Genomic DNA, 22437 nt, shown 5'->3' on the forward strand with positions numbered 1-22437 from the left:
TCCTTTAAAATCGAGTTTATTAACTTTTAAATAAAACATCAATGGTCCAATTGTCATTTTACTGTCCCTTGGTAGTGCAGAGAGTGCTCGGTTGGCATGTTTTTATACCCTTCATCATGAGTGGCAAGGGTATATATAAGTTTGTCATTCCGTTTGTAATTTCCACATTTTTCATTTGCGATCCCATAAAGTATATATATTCTGGATCGTTATAGATAGCGGAATCGATATAGCCATGTCCACCTGTCCGTCTGTGTGTTGAAATCAATACACGATTCATACATCAATATCTCCGAAATTCTTCGCTATTTAAAATCGAGAAAATCGGTCCACAAATGGCTGAGATATAAGGAAAAAACTAGGACAACCTCGATTTTTTACCTATATCTGGATTACTAAGTCATTAATATAGTCAATATGGATATCTAATGACAGATATTTCAAAGACCTTTGCAACGACGTATATAAGACCATAGTAAGTTGGACATACAATGGGTCAAAATCGGAAAAAAATATTTTTTAACCCGAATTTTTTTTATCAAACATTTTTTTTTTGTCATAAATTCTTTTTCTAAAAAAAATTAATTAAAGAAATTTAAAAAAAAAATAATTTTTAAGTATAATTTGGTGAAGGGTATATAAGATTCGGCACAGCCGAATATAGCTCTCTTACTTGTTATTGTATTTAACTTGTTCTTATCACTAGTAGTAAAGGTTATAAATATTGGGAAAATTGAGGAAATTAAGTTTAGAAACAAAATAAGTTAAAGTAACATTAAATAATGCATCAATGGACCTCATGTCATTATACTGTTCCTTGGTAATGCAGAAAGTGGTCAGTTGTCATATTTGTTGCATTTAATTAATTGGCAAAATTGTGTTTAAGAAATCACCAAAAGTCGCCATTATTAATTTGTTTATATAAAAAAAGTCTCCAAAAATTTAATAAATCTTAAATAAAGGCGGAAATAAATAGAAGTTTGATGACTTTTGAAAAAAATATCTTTATAAGTTCAACAAGTATTTCTAATGATTTTTTTCTCAAACTAACAAAAGAACACTTACTTGAATAAACGTGCATGAGATCATATTCCCTTAAGATCTTGTAATTTATTATAAATCTTACCTGCAAATAAATAAAAGAATAAATGGTTTAGTATCATTAAATTTATATGTGACAAATGGTGGTGGAAATAGATTTAATTATTTAAATGTAAACAAATTTAATAGTTTCTACAAGATTTCATATTGCTGTTTGCAAATATCGAATCGGAAACGAACCTAATATTCGGCAAAAAAAAATTAATTATCTTTCTAAGCCGAAACCAGATCTTCGAATTAATTGATTCAATTTTAACTTAATTCACTAACAGTTTAATTCAGAATTATAAATGTCTACTTTATTTGAATAGAATTCATTTATTGTTCAATAAACTCATAATAAAAGTCATGCAACATTTGATATTGTTACGTTTTAACCTTTTCAAAACGTTGGTTTATTTCCTTTAAATAAACCGGATACATTTGATTGCAAATAAAAGCCGTTTAGTAGTTTAAAAATTGTAACAACTCTTTATTTATTTAAAATGTACAACAACAGAATGTTTGTCACTCAATGTTTTTTTCTACATGTTTATAAATTCGCAGAAATACAGACACACTTTATAATGTACACGAATTCACTTGAAAAACACAGCACACTTTAAGGCACTCAGTTGATGTTTATTCGAATAGCGTCTCTGATAAACTCACTCACGACTGCAACCTCTGCCACTATTTATAACACTGCCATCTGCACTCTAGATTGCTCTTTAACTGTCTAGAACTTTCTAATATGTTCTTTAACTGAATATTCGAATTCGAATATACGGTCGCAGCATACAGCGTTGCCATACTTACGATCAATGGTCAACTGAAAGCTTTTATTCAATGTTAACAATGCCCACAGATATGTTACAGTTTGCTATTACAGCACTGCTATTTGAAAGAATTATGCTACTTTTAAATCAGCCGTTAAAATCGTTATATTTGAATTCAAGTACAATTTCGTAACAATATAATCGATATAGCCTTGTCCGTCTGACTGTATGTATGTTGAAATCAACTTTCAGTAGCCCCCAAATAACTCATATATCGATGGCTTAATATAAAAAGGCCCTAACTCGTGTTTTTTTTAAGTCGAGATTTTTTTGGTTAATTATGATATATAATCGGACCATTTATCGAAATAAACGAAAATCTGGACTTACAAAAAAAACACGAGTTAGGGCCTTTTTATATTAAGCCATCGATATGATTTATACACCAATAAATCCTCTATAGAAAATAGGACAAAAAATCGCACCAGTCGTGGTTTTTTGCTTATATCTTAGTCTGGTCCGATTTTCATTAGCAACCTAACCAGACTATATCCGCTAAATGGATGTAGCAATCATATTTGTAAGTTATTTGGGGGCTTTGGAAAATTGATTTCATCTATTACGAAAATGTGTACTTAATGGGTCCACAAATTAAAAATGTAACCCTTCACTCATGGTGAAGAATATAATAAGTAGTAACTTAGAAAGTGAATTCTTTGCTGGGTTAAAGAGAGAGAATTAATTAATGTTTCCAATTATAATATAAAAATAAATAAAATTGAGCAATTGTTTCGCTACCAATTAAAAATAGTGTAGAATATATGAATAAAATTTTCTTCTAAAACACTAGAGAGATGAATAAAAAAACAAAAATTATGTAAAACTAAACCAACCAAACTATAGAATTACAATTTCCAAACAGTTTAACAAATAATAACAATAAAACCAAGGCAATTGTTGCAATATAGTTTTGCAAACTACACGTTCAAAACAGCGAACGCTCTACTATGAGTATAAATAACTAGCTGAACATACAAACAATTTAAATATCTGTTGTAGATACATGTATAAAGTATCTATCTAAGCATAGAGTCATATACAGTTGCATGATTTATTACAATTTCTTAATATTTCGTTGACTTTAAAATGACAACAATATAGCTACAATATCTGGAGAGAAAAATCACATAAACCACACAATTGCCACCGTTACGATAATCTAGGCGAGAACAACAATAAGTTGTAAACACAGATTGCAAAGAGCTCCAAAAAGCATTTTAAAAGAATGGAAACTTTAGTAAAACTGTTTAAGCTTGAAAATTATATATTACTAGATGACCGCCCCGACTTCGCCCGGTAGCATTTACTGATGTTAGTTCTTCAAGTTTCTCCAACCCACATACACCTGTCTGTTCTTATTTATTTGCAAATAAAATATCTAAATTTGTACTGCATACTTTAGGGAGCCTTTTTATTACAGTTGACTGGACTCAAAAAATTTTTTTCCGAGTTTTACCCAGATTTTTTTATTTTTTTTCTTTACAAACCATCTCCTGAAAATTTCGAATCCAATAAAAAAAAAATATCAGCCAAATCGCTACAGCCGTTCTCACGTGATGACATTACATACATGGACCATTTCATTTTTATATATATAGATATACAAAGTTAATTCTCAGAAGAACTCATTCTTTTAAATATATATTTTTTTGCATTGAAACTGACAAATGAATGTCGAGACTTTGTAATTTTTTTTTTTTTGTTAAGATTTCGTTAGTGCTTTTGTTGTCTTTTTGTTTTCATTTTATTGACTACAACTGGTACTGTAAAATGTCAAAGCTCTGTAAAAGAGATTAGTTTAAATGACATATTGATGAATACCAACAACTAAACCAGCAAAAACTACAAAGAAGTGAAAAATAAAATAAATAACAGCAACAGAATTTAACAAAAAAAAATGATTTTCTGTAAAATGCTCCATTCAATAAATAAATAAATAAAATTCACGAGATAAATAAACAAAAGTAATATCAGATACAAACTCTAAGAGGAGAGAGGTTTTCAGGTTACAGGAAGAGAGTTGGGAGATATAAATGGCATACAGTGGTACATAAGTAAAAAAAATGTTGGCCCGAATTCGAAGCCCTGATATATATCGCAGGATAGACCCTTCATTTGATATGCATATTGTCTAAGTACATGACTCAGCAAAAAAAAAATCGAATTGAAAAATATTTTTTGTGAGAGTTATATCCAGAGGATCGAGTTACAAATATCATGGATCAAGCTCCATTCCTCTATTAAACGCTTTTTTTACAAAGATATCGACGATGTAAGATTTTTTGAGATTTTCATATAATTTTGGATTTATGAGTGATCACGGTTGAAACTCATTTACAAAAATATCGAAGATTTAAGATTTTTGTATAAAAATCCATTTTTGGTTAGAAATATGAGTAATCGCGGATCAAACTCATTTTCTTTATTAAACGCTTATTTACTATGATATCGCCTATTTAAGAATTTTTGAGAATTTCATATAAAAATCGATTTTTGGTTAGAAATATGAGTGATCACGAATCGAACTCCTTTTCTTTATTAAACGATTATTTACAAAGATATAAACGATTTATGATTTTTTGAGATTTTTTGATATTAAAAAAAAAAAAAAAAGATTTTTGGTCAAAAATATGAGTGATCGCGGATCGATCCCCTTTTCTTTATTAAACGCTTATTTACAAAGATATCAACGATTTAAGATTTTTTGAGATTTTCAAATAAAAATCGATTTTTGGTAAGAAATATGAGTGATCACGTATCAAGATCCTTTTCTGTATTAAACGCTTATTTACAAAGATATCGACGATTTAAGATTTTATGAGATTTTCATGTAAAATTCTATTTTTGGTTAGACATTTGAGTGATCACGGATCAAGCTCATTTTCTCTATTAAACGCTTCTTTACAAAGATATCGAAGATTTAAGATTTTTTAAAATTTTCATACAAATTTTGATTTTTGGTTAGACATTTGAGTGATCACGGATCAAAGCATTTTCTCTATTAAACGTCAGAAATATGAGTGATCACGGTTCAAACTCATTTCCTTTATTAAACGCTTATTTACAAAAATATTGAAAATTTAAGATTTTTGGAGATTTTCGTATAAAATTCTATTTTTGGTTAGACATATGAGTGATCACGGATCGAATTCTTATTCTCTATTAAACACTTATTTACAAAGATATAGACGATCTAAGATTTTCATATAAAAATCGGTTTTAGGTTAGACATTTGAGTGATCGCGGATCAAACTCCTTTTCTTTATTAAACGCTTCTTTACAAAGATATAGACAATGTAAGATTTTTTTAAGATTTTCATACAAATTTTGATTTTTGTTCAGAAATATGAGTGATCACGGATCAAGCTCCTTTTCTTTATTAAACGCTTATTTACAAAGATATCGAAGATTTAAGATTTTTTGAGATTTTCATATAAAAATCGATTTTTGATTAGACATTTGAGTGATCACGGATCAAGCTCATTTCCTCTATTGAACGCTTATTTACAAAGATATCGAAGATTTAAGATTTTTTGAGATTTTCATATAAAATTAGATTTTTGGTTAGACTTATGAGTGATCACGGATTGAATTCATTTTCTCTATCAAACGCTTCTTTACAAAGATATCGAAAATGTAAGTTTTTCTTAAGATTTTCATACAAATTTTGATTTTTGGTCAGAAATATGAGTGATCAGGGATCAAGCTCCTTTTCTTTATTAAAAGCTTATTTAAGAAGATATCGACGATTTAAGATTTTTGAGATTTTCTTATAAAATTCGATTTTTGGTTAGAAATATGAGTGATCACGGATCAAGCTCCTTTTTCTATTAAACGATTATTTGCCAAGATATCGACGATTTAAGATTTTTTGCATATAAAATTCCTTTTCTCTATTTAACGTTTATTTACGAAGATATCGACAATTGAAGATTTCATGAGATTTTCATATAAAAATCAATTTTTAGTGCGGTTCGGAAGTGGTGATTTTGACACGAAAGACAAAGATCGACCAGGCCAGAATTGGAGGCATTACACCATGAAGATTCTTGTAAAACTCAACAAGAGCTTGCTAAATTATTGGGAGCTACTCAAGCAGCAATTTAAAAACGGTTGCGGAAATTTTGTACCATACGAATTGAAGCTGAGAGACCTTGATGCTTGAACGATATAAAAGAAAATCATTTTTGCACCGAATCATTACTTGCGATGAAAACTTTCGGCGTAAGAGATCGTATGTGAAGCCCAGTCAACCAGCCGAATCGGCATCAAATCCAAATATCCATGGCGCTAAGGTATTTCCCTGTATTTGGTGGGAGCAAAAGGGTCCTTTCAATTATGAGCTTCTGAAATCTGACCAGATCATCTCAGGGTACCTGTACCGAATACAACTGATTCGTTTGAAGCAGAAAATGCGGCCAGACATGAATCCGTAATATTCCATCATGAAAACATTCGGCGACATGTTGCAATACCTGTTCAAAAGTATTTAGAAAGAAGTTGTATTTATAGTCTAGACCGTCCCGGTCCGATGCACGATCGTGTTTCCATCAATGCAACACGCTCTCTCTGGGATACTGTTCACTTCAGAACAGAGTATCCGAAATAGATGGCGCGGAATCAATATGCTGCCAGATTGGAAAAGGTCATAAGTAACAATAAATAAATTTATATTGTACAAATGTTTCAAAATCCCGTATTTTTATTTCATACATACAACAATATTTTTCCATTTCAATGTAAGCTCAACATCGTTATTCAGTTGTGGAACTAGGAAAACTTCGAAAGTCTTCGTAAATAAATGACTGGTCACAAACCATCTCAAACAACATAAATACTTAGATGAAAATGGAACTGGACTGGATATACACCCCGAATTATCAAGGGAGTCGTAGAATCTGTCGACCAACTCTTGTAAGGCGATAGAAATTGACAACGAGTTAAATAAGATCCGTAAAAATAATGTCCAGCTTGAAAATCGAAGATGTTTTGGATCAAGCCAGTCAGAATCATCTTGTCTTCACCACATCGAAGCAAAATACAATTTGAAGTTGTTGGAATAAAATCAAATCTAAATCTCCAAATGGCTGTTTGTTGATTTTGCAGTGAACTAAAAGTGATCAGAGTTGTGCATAGACAAAGTGGTTCGAAAATGATTATTGTCAATGATCAAGATTGAGACATCAGTTAACTGTGCAAAGACCAGAAAATCGATTGAAGTTCATATAAGGATTTTTCATTCTTTCACATAAATTGGGGAAATGAATTTATTAAAGTTTTTTCTTTATCCTACACAGAGAAAACAGATTCGTGATAGCAACCGAATTTGTTGCTAATCGAATGATTGTACCTTAGTGACCGAATTTTACAATTGTGGCTACAAAATTTTAGAAAGGGTAACAAAAGTTTGGTTGCTTCAACTGAAATTCTTCCTTATCAACTAACTTTCTGTTGATAGAACTGAAAAATTCTATGTGTGCAACCGAATCATTCGATTGACAACAAATTCGGCTGCTATCACGAATCTGTTTTATCTGTGTATATGTACCACTGTATACAACAAAATCCAATCCAATCGTTTATTTTATGTTGTTGACATTTTATGCTTTTTGCAGGTAGTAGTAGTAAGCAGTAAGTTTATGGTTGCTGATGCTGTTGTTGTTGTTGCTGTCATTACAAGCTGTATTGCTGTTGGTGTTGAAAGGAGCAGCAATACCACCCCGGTACAAAACAGCACCACCACCTTCTTCGTCGCAACAGTGCTGTCATTCATTTACCGCCAGCATTGATGTTGTCGCCGTAAGATGTTGGCGGCATTTTAGACAAATTATTGTTGTTGCCTCGTTTTTTTATCATAAATAAAGTGTATTTTTAAGCTTTTTTAAAAGTGAGGACGTGTGTGTGTCTGCCTTTGAGTGAGAGACTGAGTGACTACCAGTGAATTTGTTTTGTTTTCCCCCCCTCCCCCAGATAATTTATGTGATTTGAAAATACTATGCGATATGTATCGTTTTTCTTTCAAAAATTTATTTTCTACATTTAAGTTTTTCATTTCAGAAGTAGCACACAAATAAAATAAATTGTTCATTTAGGGGAACAGGAAGAGAGGTGGGTGAGCTGTTGCCACCAGGAAAGGTGAAGATGTGTCGATAGTAAACGAAGATGAAGTCAACACTCACTCTAATCTGTGAGATACATATTCTCTAAATTTCGGGTAGTATTTTAGTAAGTTGAAACTAAATTTTGTTTTAAATTTCTGTTTCTGTATGCAATGCATTTTATTTGTGTAAATTTATTTCGTTTCGTGTAATCTATTGGTGAATCTTTGCATTTGTGTTTTTGGCATTTAACAAATGCAGGTAATGCGGTCGCCTCGAATTGTTTAGTTGTTTAACATTTCGCCGCCGTAAAGGAAATGTTTTATAGCTCTTTTTTTTTGTTTTTTGGTGCCTTCTGTTAACATTTAAACATTTTTAAATAGTGTTGAATGATGAGTTCAAGATACATATATAAATTTTGTTGTGAGTTAAAAATTACAATTATAAATATTTAATTGTTCCATAATATTTAAACTTAATCAGGTGGAAGAAAATGTTTTAAAAATAAATATTTATTATCGAAAATTTGGCCAAATACTGAAACCGAAAAATCTTTTGTATGTAATGAATAAAATCCAAGGTCTTTATTTTATTGTAAAATGTCTTAGAAAACTAAAGGATATTTAAAAATTATCCAGAAAAATTATTCCCTCAAAAACAGAAATATTTTATGTTCGGCTGCGCTGAATCTTATATACCATTCACCAATTATACTTAAAATAAAAATTTTTAAATATTTTTAGGTAAAAAAAATTTGAATTTTTTTTTTTAAAATTTTTAAAAATTTTTTTTTTAAATTTATTAGCGGCAAAAATTTTATAAGAAATTTTTTGGTGAAAAAAAGTTTTATAAAAAAAAAAATTTTTTTTTGAAAAAAAATTCGGGGTAAAATATATTTTTTCCGATTTTGGCCAATTGTAGGTAATTTTTTGGATTATTTACGCCGTTGCAAAGGCCTTTGAAATATGTATCATTAGATATCCATATAGTCTATATTAATGACTTATTAATCCAGATATAGATAAAACAAGTAAGATTGCTATATTCGGCTGTGCCGAATCTTATATACCCTTCACCAAATTATACATCAAAATTTTAAATATTTTTAGGTAAGCAAAATTTAATTTTTTTTCCAGTTGTTTTTTTTTTGATTTTTTGGAAAAAAAATTTTTCGATTGTTATTTAAATTTTTTTTTTTTTAAAATTTTAAAATTTTTTTTTTGTAAATTTTAAATTTTTTTGAAAAAAAAATTCGGGTTCAAAATTTGTTTTTCCGATTTTGACCCATTGTAGGTCCATCTTATTATGGTCTTATATACGTCGTTGCAAATGTCTTTGAAATATCTATCATTAGATATCCATATAGTCTATATTAATGTCTTAGTAATCCAGATATAGGTCAAAAATCGATGTTGTCTTGGTTTTTTCCTCATATCTCAGCCATTTGTGGACCGGTTTTGCTGATTTTAAATAGCAAAATTCTAGAAAGCATGTCTGACAGAATTATTGAAGATTTGGATCCCGAAGATATCTGGGGTCTTCAGAAAATTGATTTCAACAGACAGACGGACATGGCTTAATCGACTCCGCTAATTATAAGGATCCAGAATATATATACTTTATAGGGTCGGAAATGAAAAATGTAGAAATTACAAATGGAATGACAAACTTGTATATACCCTTCTCACGAAGGTGAAGGGTATAAAAATAGGTCAAAAATCGAGGTTGTCCTGATTTTTTTCCTTATATCTCAGCCATTTGTGGAACAATTGTGTCGATTTTAAAAATCAACCGGGCCGGAAGATGTATGAATCATGTATGTAAGTTATTTGGGGCCTACGGAAAGTTGATTTCAACATACATACGGACAGACGGACATGGCTATATAGACTTCGCTATCTATAACGAACGAGAGTATATAGACTTTGTTGCGTCGCAAATGAAAATTGTAGAAATTACAAACGGAATGACAAACTTGCCACTCATGGTGAAGTGTATAAAATGATCAATTAATGAAGTCCACACTGTAAACTTTATAGTGTAAAGTGGTTGCTGCTGAAACATGGTCTAAAATTAAGATAATTATTGAGCGGATGACTTAAAAATGCGAAATCTTTTCAAATGTTTAGCTTTTATTTTGAAACATAAATTTATTCAAAGCATTGGCCATTGTTAGCTATGACCTTTTCCCATCTTTCTGGCAACATATGGATACCACGCCAAAAGAACTGCTCATCATTTGAGGCCAAGAACGAATCAAGTCAATTTCGTATACTCTATTCCAAAGTGAAGCGTATCCCAGAGATAGCGTTCTGTATCGATCGAATCAAATAGTAGTTGGACGGGGCACTGTTTGGACTATAATGCGGGTGAGGCAAAACTTCCCAACCACTTCATTCTAAATATTTTTAACAGCTATTGCAACATGTGGCCGATCGTTGTCATGATGGAATATTACGGTTTCATGTCTGGCCGCATTTTCAGGGCGTTTTTCGGCCAATTCTCGCTTCAAACGAATCAGTTGGGTTCGGTACAGGTTCTCTGTGATGGTCTGACAAGATTTCAGCAGATCATAATAGATAGAACCCTTTTGCTCCCACCAAATACAGATAATTACCTTAGCGCCATGGATATTTGGCTTTTGTGTGGATTCGGCTGGTTGGTCGGGCTTCACATACGATCTCTTACGCTTCGGGTTACTGTAAAAGATCCAAGTAACGATTCGGTGCCAAAATGATTTTCTTTTAAATCGTTCAAGCATCATTTCGGACATGCAAAATCGTCTTTCAAGGTCTCTCGGCTTCAATTCGTATGAAGTTTCTTGCTTTTGAATGAAACCTGCTGCTCGCAAACGTTTTGAAATTGCTGCTTGAGTAGCTCCCAATAATTTCACAAGCTCTTGTTGAGTTTCACAACTATCTTCATAGAGTAATGCCTCCAATTCTTGGTCTTCAAACTTTTTTGCCTGGCCTGGGCAATCTTTGCCTTTCGTATCAAAATCACCACTTCTAAACTGCACAAAAATTCTCGCACTTTGAAACCGATGAAACACATTCACCATAAGCTTTGGTGAGTAATATGTATGCTTTAGCCCCACTTTTTTCAAATTAAAGAAATAAAGCGAAACTTCTCACGCTTTGATGGCACAAAATTCGACATTTTTGAATAAAAAAAAAATTTCGTTGTTTACACTATAATGTTCAATAACTAAGTGAGAATAAATGACAAATATATACTCTTCAAAATGATATTTAAGTTATTAAAAACCAAAACCGGGTTCAAAAGATATGCCATCTATTGTAAATCCCGAATTTTTAAGTGTTACATTTTCTGATTCAATTTGTTCGAATAATGATTTATTGTAAGGTTCGGTTTCAGCTTGAAAAAACCTCGTTTTTGATCGCACTCTACTAACTTTATTCATAAACATATTCATTATATGAAAATTGCTTTGAAACTTCACCTCAACCTTTTTAATCCTATTAAAAGTTTAGCAAAAGTCACTACAAATAAAATTCAAAACTTTTATTCTACAATATTATAACTCATACCCATCACTTTAAACCTTTTTCAAGTTATTATTATAACAATTCCCAAAAGCCTTAATAAAACTAATGATTTTGCTAAATTATATGAAACCCCCATTCATGCAAACACGCATACAGAATCACTTCATTCACTTCATTCATTCTCCTCACTCACACCTAATTTGAAGGTTAATTAACCATAAACAACCAACGAAATAATAATAATAAAAATGAAAAAGCAAAAAAAAAACTATTGAAATGATAAAGTATCATAACAGAATAATTATAAACTAAAAGTGTTTTAAAAGTGTAATAATACTCGTACATAGATACATTCTATACAAACTTATTACGTACTCTTAAATACAAAGATACAGTTGGATTTTTTTTGTTAGTTTGACCGGCGTATTTGAGATACTAGCTAGTGCAAAAAAAAAGGAACAGAAAAAAAAATACACTACATTTTATACAATGTGAAGATAAATGTCAGAGTGAAACAATTAATTGGTTCGTACACAACTCGTTCGTACACAACTAAGAGTGTGAGGAGGTTGCGTTTCAAAACAAATTGCCAAATGAATAAACAGATACATTAACAGCCAAACAAGCCATTCAACCACCACACAACACAACACATCCAACCAATATTACCCCATTAACCACAGGAAAACTATATACTAACTAACACGCAGCCAGGCAGACAGACAGACAGATATACATACACCCAGATATCGTGTAAGTCAATAGATAGCTATTAAAATGTAGCACACTGATAGAAAATTCTTCTGCGAATTCAGACTTGTGACAGGAAAACTTGCCTAATGTAATCGTACGTACGCTAAGAGCACTTACTCCAAAAGCTAATTTTTAAGAACTTTGTCAATAACCAAAATATGTGTTATTAGACCCTCCTTTTGGATATTTGTGATTTTCGATGCCGACCGACAGCCGAAGCAGTTATCTCGTCAGATTGTACTCAGTAGCTAGTCCTAACTTATAGAGCCAACGAATTCATCTCCTTGTATTGCATCCGTTGCATTTGCTTTATAATAAAAAAGTAGTTAGCCGACCGATAGCCGTAGCGTCTATGTCGTCAAATCCTCTATTAGAAGCTTCGCCACATTAACAAACATATTCCAAAGATACAAGACAGCTCTGTGGTAAAAAAGATGGAAACAAAAACTTGGGGATTGCTCTTCCCAAAGTTTTTCAAAGCTTCTAGGAAGAAGAGAGGGTTTGAGGACAGTAAATTTTCCAGGGAATATTTGAAAATATTTCGATAGATTTTCAATAATATTGAAAGTACTTTTCATCCCAGAATGTACATTTTGGATATTTTGTTTTATAAATAGAACTAACAGTAATAGGGTTTCTAATGACCCGGACTATGTCCCTTCCCCAGAGTATATTATAAAATCAAAATTAAACCGAAAATCAGTAAAGTTTTATCGAAAAAGTAGTCTTAATAGCCTTTTACCAGCAACTATGTCCCTTCCCAAGAGTTTATTATAGGTCCAACTGTTTTAAGGGTTTATTAATATAATACTGGAATTTGACCGGTCTTGTCCAAGTTTAAAAAAAAATCAATAGATTCCATTGTTTTATTAAAAAACTTAAGAATTTCCGACTATTATTGCGTAGTTAGATTTGAAAGAGAAATTTTGAAAATCACATTTGGGGTATTCACACGTTCTGCTATTAGTCATATTGTCATAATGTCGTAATATATTATAATAAACAAAAAAATATTTTATGACAAAACAATAAACATAGTTCAAATAGTTTTATTAGTTTAGAACTTTTTAGTTTGAAACACAACAAAAATTTGTTTAAACTATGTATATATTAGGACATTATGACAATATGACCAAATAGTAGACCGTGTGAATATCCCAATTGTATATAAACAAATTTAAATCATAAACAATTATTGTTATTATTTTCTCCAAATATTTATATTCTTAGAAGTTGTAAATTTTAATGTGATTAATTCGTAATTACCAAATTTTTCTCATGTGACTGAAAAATTGTAGTTGAATGATAAAAAATCGGTTATTTCAACCGTAGAGCTTTTTTAACAACTGGCTATCCTCTGCTAGAACCGAAAAAATCTATGGATATAATAGAATCATTCGACTATCAACAAATTTGAATATCATTAAGAAATTCCCGACAAAAATTTCTAAAAAAAAAAAAAATTCTCTGGAAGATTTTCCCGCTTAAATGTCATTTAGAAGGGTACATATCTGTCATTTATTCTGACTTAGTTATTGACCATTGCTTTTTTGCTTCGAAAATGTCGAATTTTATACCATCGAAGCGTCATATGCGGGAAGTTTTGCTTTACTTCTTTTGAGACAAGTAAGAGTGCTATATTCGACTGTGCCGAATCTTATATACCCTTCACCAAATTATACTTCAAAATACAAATTTTAAAGATTTTTAGGTAAACAACATTTTTGTTTTCCAAAGTTTTTTTTTAATTTTGTGGAAAAAATTTTTTTGTTTTTTCAATTTTTTTTTTTTAATTTTTAGCGAAAAAAATCTTTTGATGAAAAAAAAAATTCGGGTTAAAAAATATGTTTTCCGATTTTGACCCATTGTGGGTCCAACTTACTATGTATGGTCTTTTACAAGTCGTTGCAAAGGTCTTTGAAATATCTATCATTAGATATCCATATTGTCTATATTAATGACTTAGTAATCCAGATATAGGTCAAAAATCGACGTTGTCCTGGTTTTTTCCTTATATGTATATCAGCCATTTGTGAACCGATTTTCTCGATTTTTAATAACAACCGAGCCGGAAGAATTCCGGAGATATTGATGTATGAATCATGTATGTAAGTTATTTGGGGGCAACGGAAAGTTGATTTCAACAAACAAACAGCCGGACAGGCAGACGGACATGGCTTAATCGACTCCGATATCTATAAGGATCCAGAATACATATACTTTATAGGGTCGGAAAATTATATTGTAGAAATTACAAACGGAATGACAAACTTATATATACCCTTCTTACGAAGGTGATGGGTAAAAAAGTGCCGCTGAAGTACACCGATTGGTTACCAAACCATATGTTCCATCTATTTCTTCCATCCAAACGTGGGAGAGATGACTTGTGCGGTTCAGAAGTGGTGATTTTGACATGGAAGACAGAGATCGCCCAGGCCAGCCAAAAAAGTTTGAAGACCAAGAATTGGAGGCATTACTCCATGAAGATTGTTGTCAAACTCAACCAGAGCTTGTAAAATCATTGGGAGCTACTCAAGCAGCTATATAAAAACGCTATATAAAACGTTTTGCGAGCTGCAGAATTCATCCAAAAGCAGGGAAATTGGGTGCCGAGAGACCTTGAAAGAAGATTTTGCATGTTCGAATTTATGCTTGAACGCTATAAAAGCAAAACATTTTTGCACCGAAACATTACTTGCGATTGATCCACTACAATAACCCAAAGCGTAAGAGATCGTTAGTGAAGCCCGGCCAACCAGCCGAATCGACACCAAAGCCTAATATCCACGGCGTTAAGGTAATGCTCAGTATTTGGTGGAACCCAAAGGGCCTATATATTATGAGCTGCTAAAATTTGAACAGACCATCACAGGGAACCTGTACCGAACGCAAGTGATTCGTTTGAAGCGATCATTGACCGAAAAACGCCCAGAATATGCGACCATTCACCATGAGTGGCAAGGGTGGGTAATTTCTACATTTTTTTCATTTGCGGGCCCACAAAGTATATATATTCTGGATGGTTATAGATAGCGAAGTCGATATAGCCATGTCCGTCTGTATGTTGAAATCAACTTTCCACAGCTCCCAAATAACTTACAAATATTGATGTATTAATCACTATATCGGGAATTCCCCCGTCTCAGTTCCTATTTAAAATCGAAATAATCGGCCTACAAATGGCTGAGATATAAGGAAAAACCGGCAAACCTCGATTTTTGGCCTATTTTTTATCAATATCTGGATTACAAAGTCATTAATATAGACAATATGGATATCTAATGATAGACATTGCACCGATGTATATATGGCTATAGTAAATTGGACCTACAATAGGTCAAAATCGGAAAAAAATATTTTTTAACCCGAATTTGTCACCAAACAAATTTGTTTCACTAATAAATTTAAAAAAAAAATTAATAAATTAAACAAAAATTTGGAAAAAAAAACAATTCAGAAAAAAATTTAAAATTTTTTAAGTTTTGTTTATTTAAAAATATTTAAAATTTGTATTTTAATGTATAATTTGGTGAAAGGTATATAAATTTCGGCACAGCCGAATATAGCTCTCTTACTTGTTTTAATTCTGATTGGGGACATCGAAGAAAAGTAACTGGATGAGTCGTATCCATTAATGCAAATATTTACTGAAAGGAAATGAATAAAACTTTTTGTAAATTAATGAATCTAGAACTCCAATGTTCCTCATAGTCTGTACTATATATTTTGTGTTCAAAGTGCAATCACAGAATTTATTAAAAACTAGTTGACCGCCCCGGCTTCGCCCGGTAGCATTTACTAATATTAGTTCGTCAAGTTTCTCCAACCCTGCCTGTTCTTATTTATTTGCAAATAAAATATCTAAATTTGTACTGCATACTTTAGGGGCTTTTTTAGTACAGTTGACTGGACTCAAAAAAGCCGGTTTTAGCCATCACGTTCTCACGTGATGACATTACATACATGGACCATTTCATTTTTTTATATATATAGAAGATATTTCGAATTTTTTTTTTCAGTGTATTTTAATACAAACATTACCCCACATAAATAACAAAACCGACAAATTTGAAAACGTAAGCAAAATAATATAAAACGAGAACAAATTAACAGACAGACATCAAACAACAACAGCAAGAAAAACAAGAGAAGAAAAAAAAGCATAATTAATGATAGAGAAAACTTTTCATTTAATGTTGGCGTGCAAAAACAATTGGGTTGTTAAAGACACCAACCACAATAAGATTGAGAATCTTTTTTTGATTTTAATGTATTTTTAAAATACATATATCTACTCACTCAAGGGTTATTAAGATAACAATATAAACAAATAGAAATAAATTGATTTAAGGTAGGGGTCAAAATACAAAATCCACCAAAGAAAGAGAAAGAGTTCAGAGTTTTCATTTACATTTTCAAAATTATAACGGATGTTTTCATTTAAATACTTTAGGTAGAACCAGTATAATTCTTAGATGTTGTTTTGAAATTGTTTAAATGGTAATAAGAATTGTGAAAAAACTGTTTTAATTTTCAACAAAATTAAAATAATAATAATAAAAAAAAAACAGTATGTATTTAAAACAATTATGCTGGTTTGTCGTCTACAGATTATTTTTACCATATTCGTATGTAGGTTTATAATTTCTGACCTTGTGTGATTGTTTAAATGAATAATTTTTAGTTTTTTTTTCCACGAGTAGACAATTTTCATATGGCCAATTTGCATTGAGTCTGTTTTTTGTTACAGTCAACTTTATATTTATATAGAGTAAGTTCTTGACATACTCTGAATAAACGTGAGTGTGAGTTTGAATTTAAAAGCAGAACAAAGTGTTTTTTTTTTTGGATAAACAAAATAATAAAATTTGAAATTATTTTTCATCTTTTTTATTATAAAGTAATTTGATATTTTTTTAATTTGCTTTATTTTTTCATTTTCTCCACTTCTGCTGCTGCTGACAAAGATTCATTACAGACCATATTTGAACAGATTTTAAATACCGGGTGTGTGTTATAAAAATAATACGCATGCGTAATCTTATGTTGGAATGTTTTGAGTTGAAAAAAAAACCCATCAACAACAATATGAAGTAAAAACAAAAAAATCTTAAACAGGTGTTTCTTTATACAGCATTAAACTAAAGCAAAAAAAATATTAATGAAATTTAAGTCAAGTATAAAATTATTTTTATTATATTTATTCTGTGTTTGCTTTGGTTTTTGCCCTTTTACTAGGAAAGACAAAAACATATCTTAAATTTCAAAATACAATCATATCGTCGATGCGCCAGCATAAAGTCTCATGTATTTTTTAAAAAAAATTTCGAACAGCAATAAAACTGTTTATAACTTTTAAACCAGATGGTTACAGACGCACAGTGGGGCAGAATCTAAATCTGGCATTTCTAAACGTCTGGTCCTATCGCGAAAATGATGTGGGCGTAGCCAAGGAGTATTCGAGTTTAAGTTATTAAAATGGGGCCTAAAAATAATCCAGGGGCTCAAAGTAGGGTACCTTCGACATGTAAAATTTTTAAACAAGTGCCATTTTTTTGTTTCCCATCCGATTTCAAAGAATTTTATATTTTTGGAAGGCTAGATCTTGAAAAAACATGCTTGCGTGTGCTATTTATCTCTTATAATTTTCTAGTTATAGGCATTTCAAAATTGAAATTTTAAAATTTTGCCATACCTTGGTCCGCTTTTTTAAAAATATAGGGCGCACTTTTGGACCCGAATGGACTCGAATTTTATTTGTTAGTTAGACAACTAAATTACAAAAGATTTCAGAGCAATGTCAATTACGAATCCAAAAATAACAGATTTTCAATTTAAAAATTCAAAAAATAGTATATTTTTGCTGTTTTTTAGACAAAAAGGTGACTTAACTCTTTTTTTATTAAAAAACAACTTTCTTTAAGAACATATAACAATTTTATGTTTTTCTATAAAGTTTCTTTACGGAGAACATTTTGGTATAAAAAACATGTCCTACGCCCTTTGGAAATTGACCTATTTTTTATCAAAATTTCAACTTTGCGCCACATGCTGGGATCAGAAAACGGAAAGAAGTTTTGGAAACCCTGATGTGTTTCCTATTTATCCCAAAAGTATTTTCCCAGCCCCGAAGGAAATGTGGACCCTATAGACAAAATTGTAAAATATACCATTTTTGGGATTTTCGCTCCAATTTTTAGGAATTGCGGGATTCCCTTTGACCTTTTGAAAAGTTTTTTTATACCTTGTTATTTAGAATGAGAAACTTAAAAAACGCTGAAAATTTCATTGAGTTTCGTTAATAAATAAAGATTTTATTACATATTCATTGAGTTTTTAAAACTAAAATTTATATCAAAATTTTAATAGGATTTATTCCGAGCTATATTTTTTTGTTTAGATAAGTTAATTTTTGGTCTTACAAAAAAAAATTCAAGTCAATATCTCAATTAGATTAAAAAATATTCCACTTTAAAACTCCGTCCTTCAAAAATATTGCACTTTTTATTTCCAAAAAATTTCGATTCTGCCCCACTGTATGTCGGTGATCTTGTGCGAGAGTAAACAGACATCATCCGCATAATTCAAATCCTCGAGTTGACGCGAGGGGCTCCATGTTATTCTTCTTCTCTCTGAATAGACTTCGCTCATTTTTTTTTTTTCATCCAGCAGTCTAGTGAATAGCAGGTGTGATAAGGGGCAGCGTTTGTGTGAAATGGTTAAGTTATATTCCCGTTGTGAAGAACTGATAGTCCTGCATCCTCGTACATAGCTCTGATGATTCGAGTTATTTTCTGGGGTACTCATTTTCTTCTCAATGCTTTCCATATGGGCAATTCCACCAAAATGACAACCATAACTGAAAAATCAAAAACCCTTGAAACTTTTTTCAAGATGTTCTGAATAGGAGAAAACACTAAAATGTTACTATGTGAAAGTATTGTCCATATGGCAGTCCGTCGGATGGTATCGAAGGATTTCTTGAGATCTACGAACAGTAGGTAAAGGGAAGTACGCCATTCTAGGGATTGTTCTATTATAATGCGTTAAGTATTGGTCTGGTCTAAGCAGCAGCCTGTTCATCTTGTTGATTGTTCTCCATTTTATTTTGAAGCATTCCCTCTATTATGACTGCTAGTATCTTGTATATGGTGTTAAGCAGAATAATTCCTCTCCAGTTGTTGCAATATTTCAAGTCGCCACTTTTCGGTAACTTAACATCATGCCATTCTTCCAAGTTGGAGATAGACTTTCCTCCTCCCAGACTGATGTGATGTGCGGTCCTAGAAGTTCAGCTGTGGTTTCGATGTCAACCATCTTCGCCCGCGGCCCCTCCTTTATCAAAATTATACTGCTTGATATTCTTTGGATATTTTCTGCAGGGCTGTTGTTTTCATTTTCGTTGCCCTCAGTAGTTGAATCTGTGGCGACGTTAATAATTTCTTCGAAATGTTCTTTCCATCTTTGTGTCAGTGCATCATTGTTTGGTAATAGTGCAACAGTGCGATTAGCGACTGGTTGGCTTCTGTTACACTTTCGATAGGTGAGACAGTTTATCGTCTGATGTAGTTTTCTCATATATTTCTGTTTAGCCGTTTCTTCTGCCAACATTGCAAGCCGTTCTAGGAACTTTCTTTTGTCTCTTCTTGCAGCTCTATTTACTTGTCTTGCCAGTACTTGATACTGTTGTCTCAAAGTGTTGTTGTTGTTTGACTGCAGCTTGAGTACCTTTCTTTGAGAAACCAGGTTCCAAGTGTCTTCTGATATCCAAGCTTTTCTTTGTGGTTGCACTATACCCAATGTTTCTTCTGCAACTCGGTTATATGTTGCTGTGATATCTTCCCATGCGTGGTGTGGGTTTATTGTTACCTGTTCACGAATTGCCGACGCTAACGTGTTCTTAGTATCGTTATTCTGGAGTTGTTGTAGGTAGAGCCTGGTTGTTCTTCTTTGCCATTTGAGTTTGCTCTTGATTTCGACCGTGATGAACTAATTATCACTACCGATGTCAGCACCTCTTCGGTTTCTAACATCCATTGCTGCATACTTATAACTGTTCAAACAGTATTCCGGGGGGACATTTGTATGGGGACTATATTGCCCAACCTTTAATTTGTTTCTGTAACTTTTCGTTATATCTATACTTATGATTGGTCCCAAGATATCTATGGCCGGGTCAATTGTAACTTTACTGTCGCCTTGTGGTTTACATAGGGGTCTGTTAGAAAGGCCTATGCTAATTTTCTTTATTTGATTGGTCTAACCAAAAGTTAGAAAATAAAAATTAAATATTTGCTATATATTTTCATGCTTACCCTCGTAGTTCATATTATTGTTTTGTATTTCTAGATTAATAAATTTCAAGTGAGGGTGTAGAACTTAATGATTTGTTTTAGTTGTTGAATTAAACTCATGTCAATGACTTTTGAAATTTAACTTGAGCGTGGGTTTTGTTTGTTTGAAAATTTTGTTTACAAAATTATTAATTAAATATTGTTAGTATTTGCTACATAAAGTCACAGTTATGATTTAAAAACAAAAGAAACTTATTGATGGGGAAATACAAATATTAATCAAATGTTAAATTTATATAAAGCAAATATATGCTAAAGCTCTGATTATAAATAAAATGAAATGACAAATGTTTTAAAAAATTGCTAAAGAAAAAAATAAATTTTCAAAACTTTTCACTTTTTTTCAAAAAGTTTTGTTTGGAATAAGTAGTAGTGAAATATTCGGCTGGACCGACTATTGACGAAATTGATGTAAAAATTTAGTTTGGTGAAAAAAAAAAATCCGGTTAAAAAATATTTTTTCCGATTTTGACCCATTGTGGGTCCAAATTTCTGAGACCTTATATAAGTCGTTGGGAAGGTCTTCAAAATGCCTTTCATTTGATATCCATATTGTCTATGTACATGACTAGTTAATTGAGAAATACATAAGTTAAAAATCGGTTAAACAAATCCGGGTAGTCAAGGTTTTTTGCTTATATCTCAGCTATTTGTGGGCCGATTTTCCCGATTTTAAATAGCCACCGAATATGGACTATAGCCTAAACATAGAGGTATCAATCGTGGTTGTAACTTATTTGAGGGCTTTGGAAAGGTGATTTCAACAGACGGACAATATATATATATAATTTAGTATTTTTCCACTTACCTTCATATCATTGATTATCTGCTGGAATAGACTCCCCAAAGCGGAGCTATCACGTTCCATACTCATCTCCATTTTAATTTATTTTTTTTTTTTCGATTTTTCTGTTGTTTTCTGTTGTAAATCGTTTTGTTGATTATTATTAGTTTAGTAAGTATTAATTGACATTAAATTTTTTTTTTTTCAAATATAACAGTCTATGATTTTCAAAGATTTATTGTAAAGAGTTTAGGTTTCTTTTTTTTCTTATTGTGTAAAAAACGAAAAATTTTAAATAAAAACAATATGTAAAATTTTAGTTTTACAAATTGACCAAATGAAACACTTGGCTGTTAAATTTCTTGAGGCGATTTTTTTTGTTTTTTTTTTCTTAAATTATTCTAAGAAGTGTACAGACTTCTTAAGTCGTTTGATTGTAGTAAAATCTATATATAAATTGACGAGACATTTTTGTAATTAAGTTTTTTTCTTTTGGGGGGGTTTTTCAAAGTCGATTATTTTAAGAATAGAGGGATTTAATTGCAATATTTGGTTGGTTGTTTTTCGATCTGAAAGTAGAAAAAGGGTAAACAAATATAAGTTAAGAGTAATTATTGTATGTTAAATATAATATTGCAGAAGATAAAAGTAAAACTGATTTATCCACCCTTCCTATATATCCTCAACTACACAGAGAAAACTGATTTGTAGTATCATCCAAATTTGTTGCCAATCGAAAGATTCTGCCTTAGTGATCGAATTTTACAGTTGTGTCTACAATATTTTAGAGGGGATAACAAAATGTTTGGTTGCTTCAACCGAAATTCTTTATTATCAACTGACTTTCTGTTGATAGAACCGAAAAATTCTATGTGTGCATCCCAATCATTCGGTTGGCAACACATTTTCAAAGGAAAACTCTATTTAATTCAAATCATTTTGAACATATATACAAAAACAACCCTAATTAATTACAAAATAACAAATAAATCATAATGTTTATTAGTCTTTATAAAA

General features: G+C 31.3%; 1 protein-coding gene across 15 annotated transcripts in view; it reads right to left on the bottom strand.

Moving 5' to 3' along the window:
* The window catches only part of mim (missing-in-metastasis), a 198495-nt gene that overhangs the window by 129320 nt on the left and 46738 nt on the right, over window positions 1-22437 (bottom strand). For all 15 annotated transcript variants that reach the window (XM_065514083.1, XM_065514088.1, XM_065514094.1 and 12 more), the window contains exon 2: window positions 21445-21989. In XM_065514083.1, the coding sequence (XP_065370155.1) occupies window positions 21445-21516 (72 nt within the window). In that variant the 5' untranslated portion in view covers window positions 21517-21989. The remainder of the gene's footprint in view (window positions 1-21444; window positions 21990-22437) is intronic.

This window comes from Calliphora vicina, chromosome 5 (genome assembly GCF_958450345.1).
Source record: "Calliphora vicina chromosome 5, idCalVici1.1, whole genome shotgun sequence".
NCBI classification, from domain to species: domain Eukaryota; kingdom Metazoa; phylum Arthropoda; class Insecta; order Diptera; family Calliphoridae; genus Calliphora; species Calliphora vicina.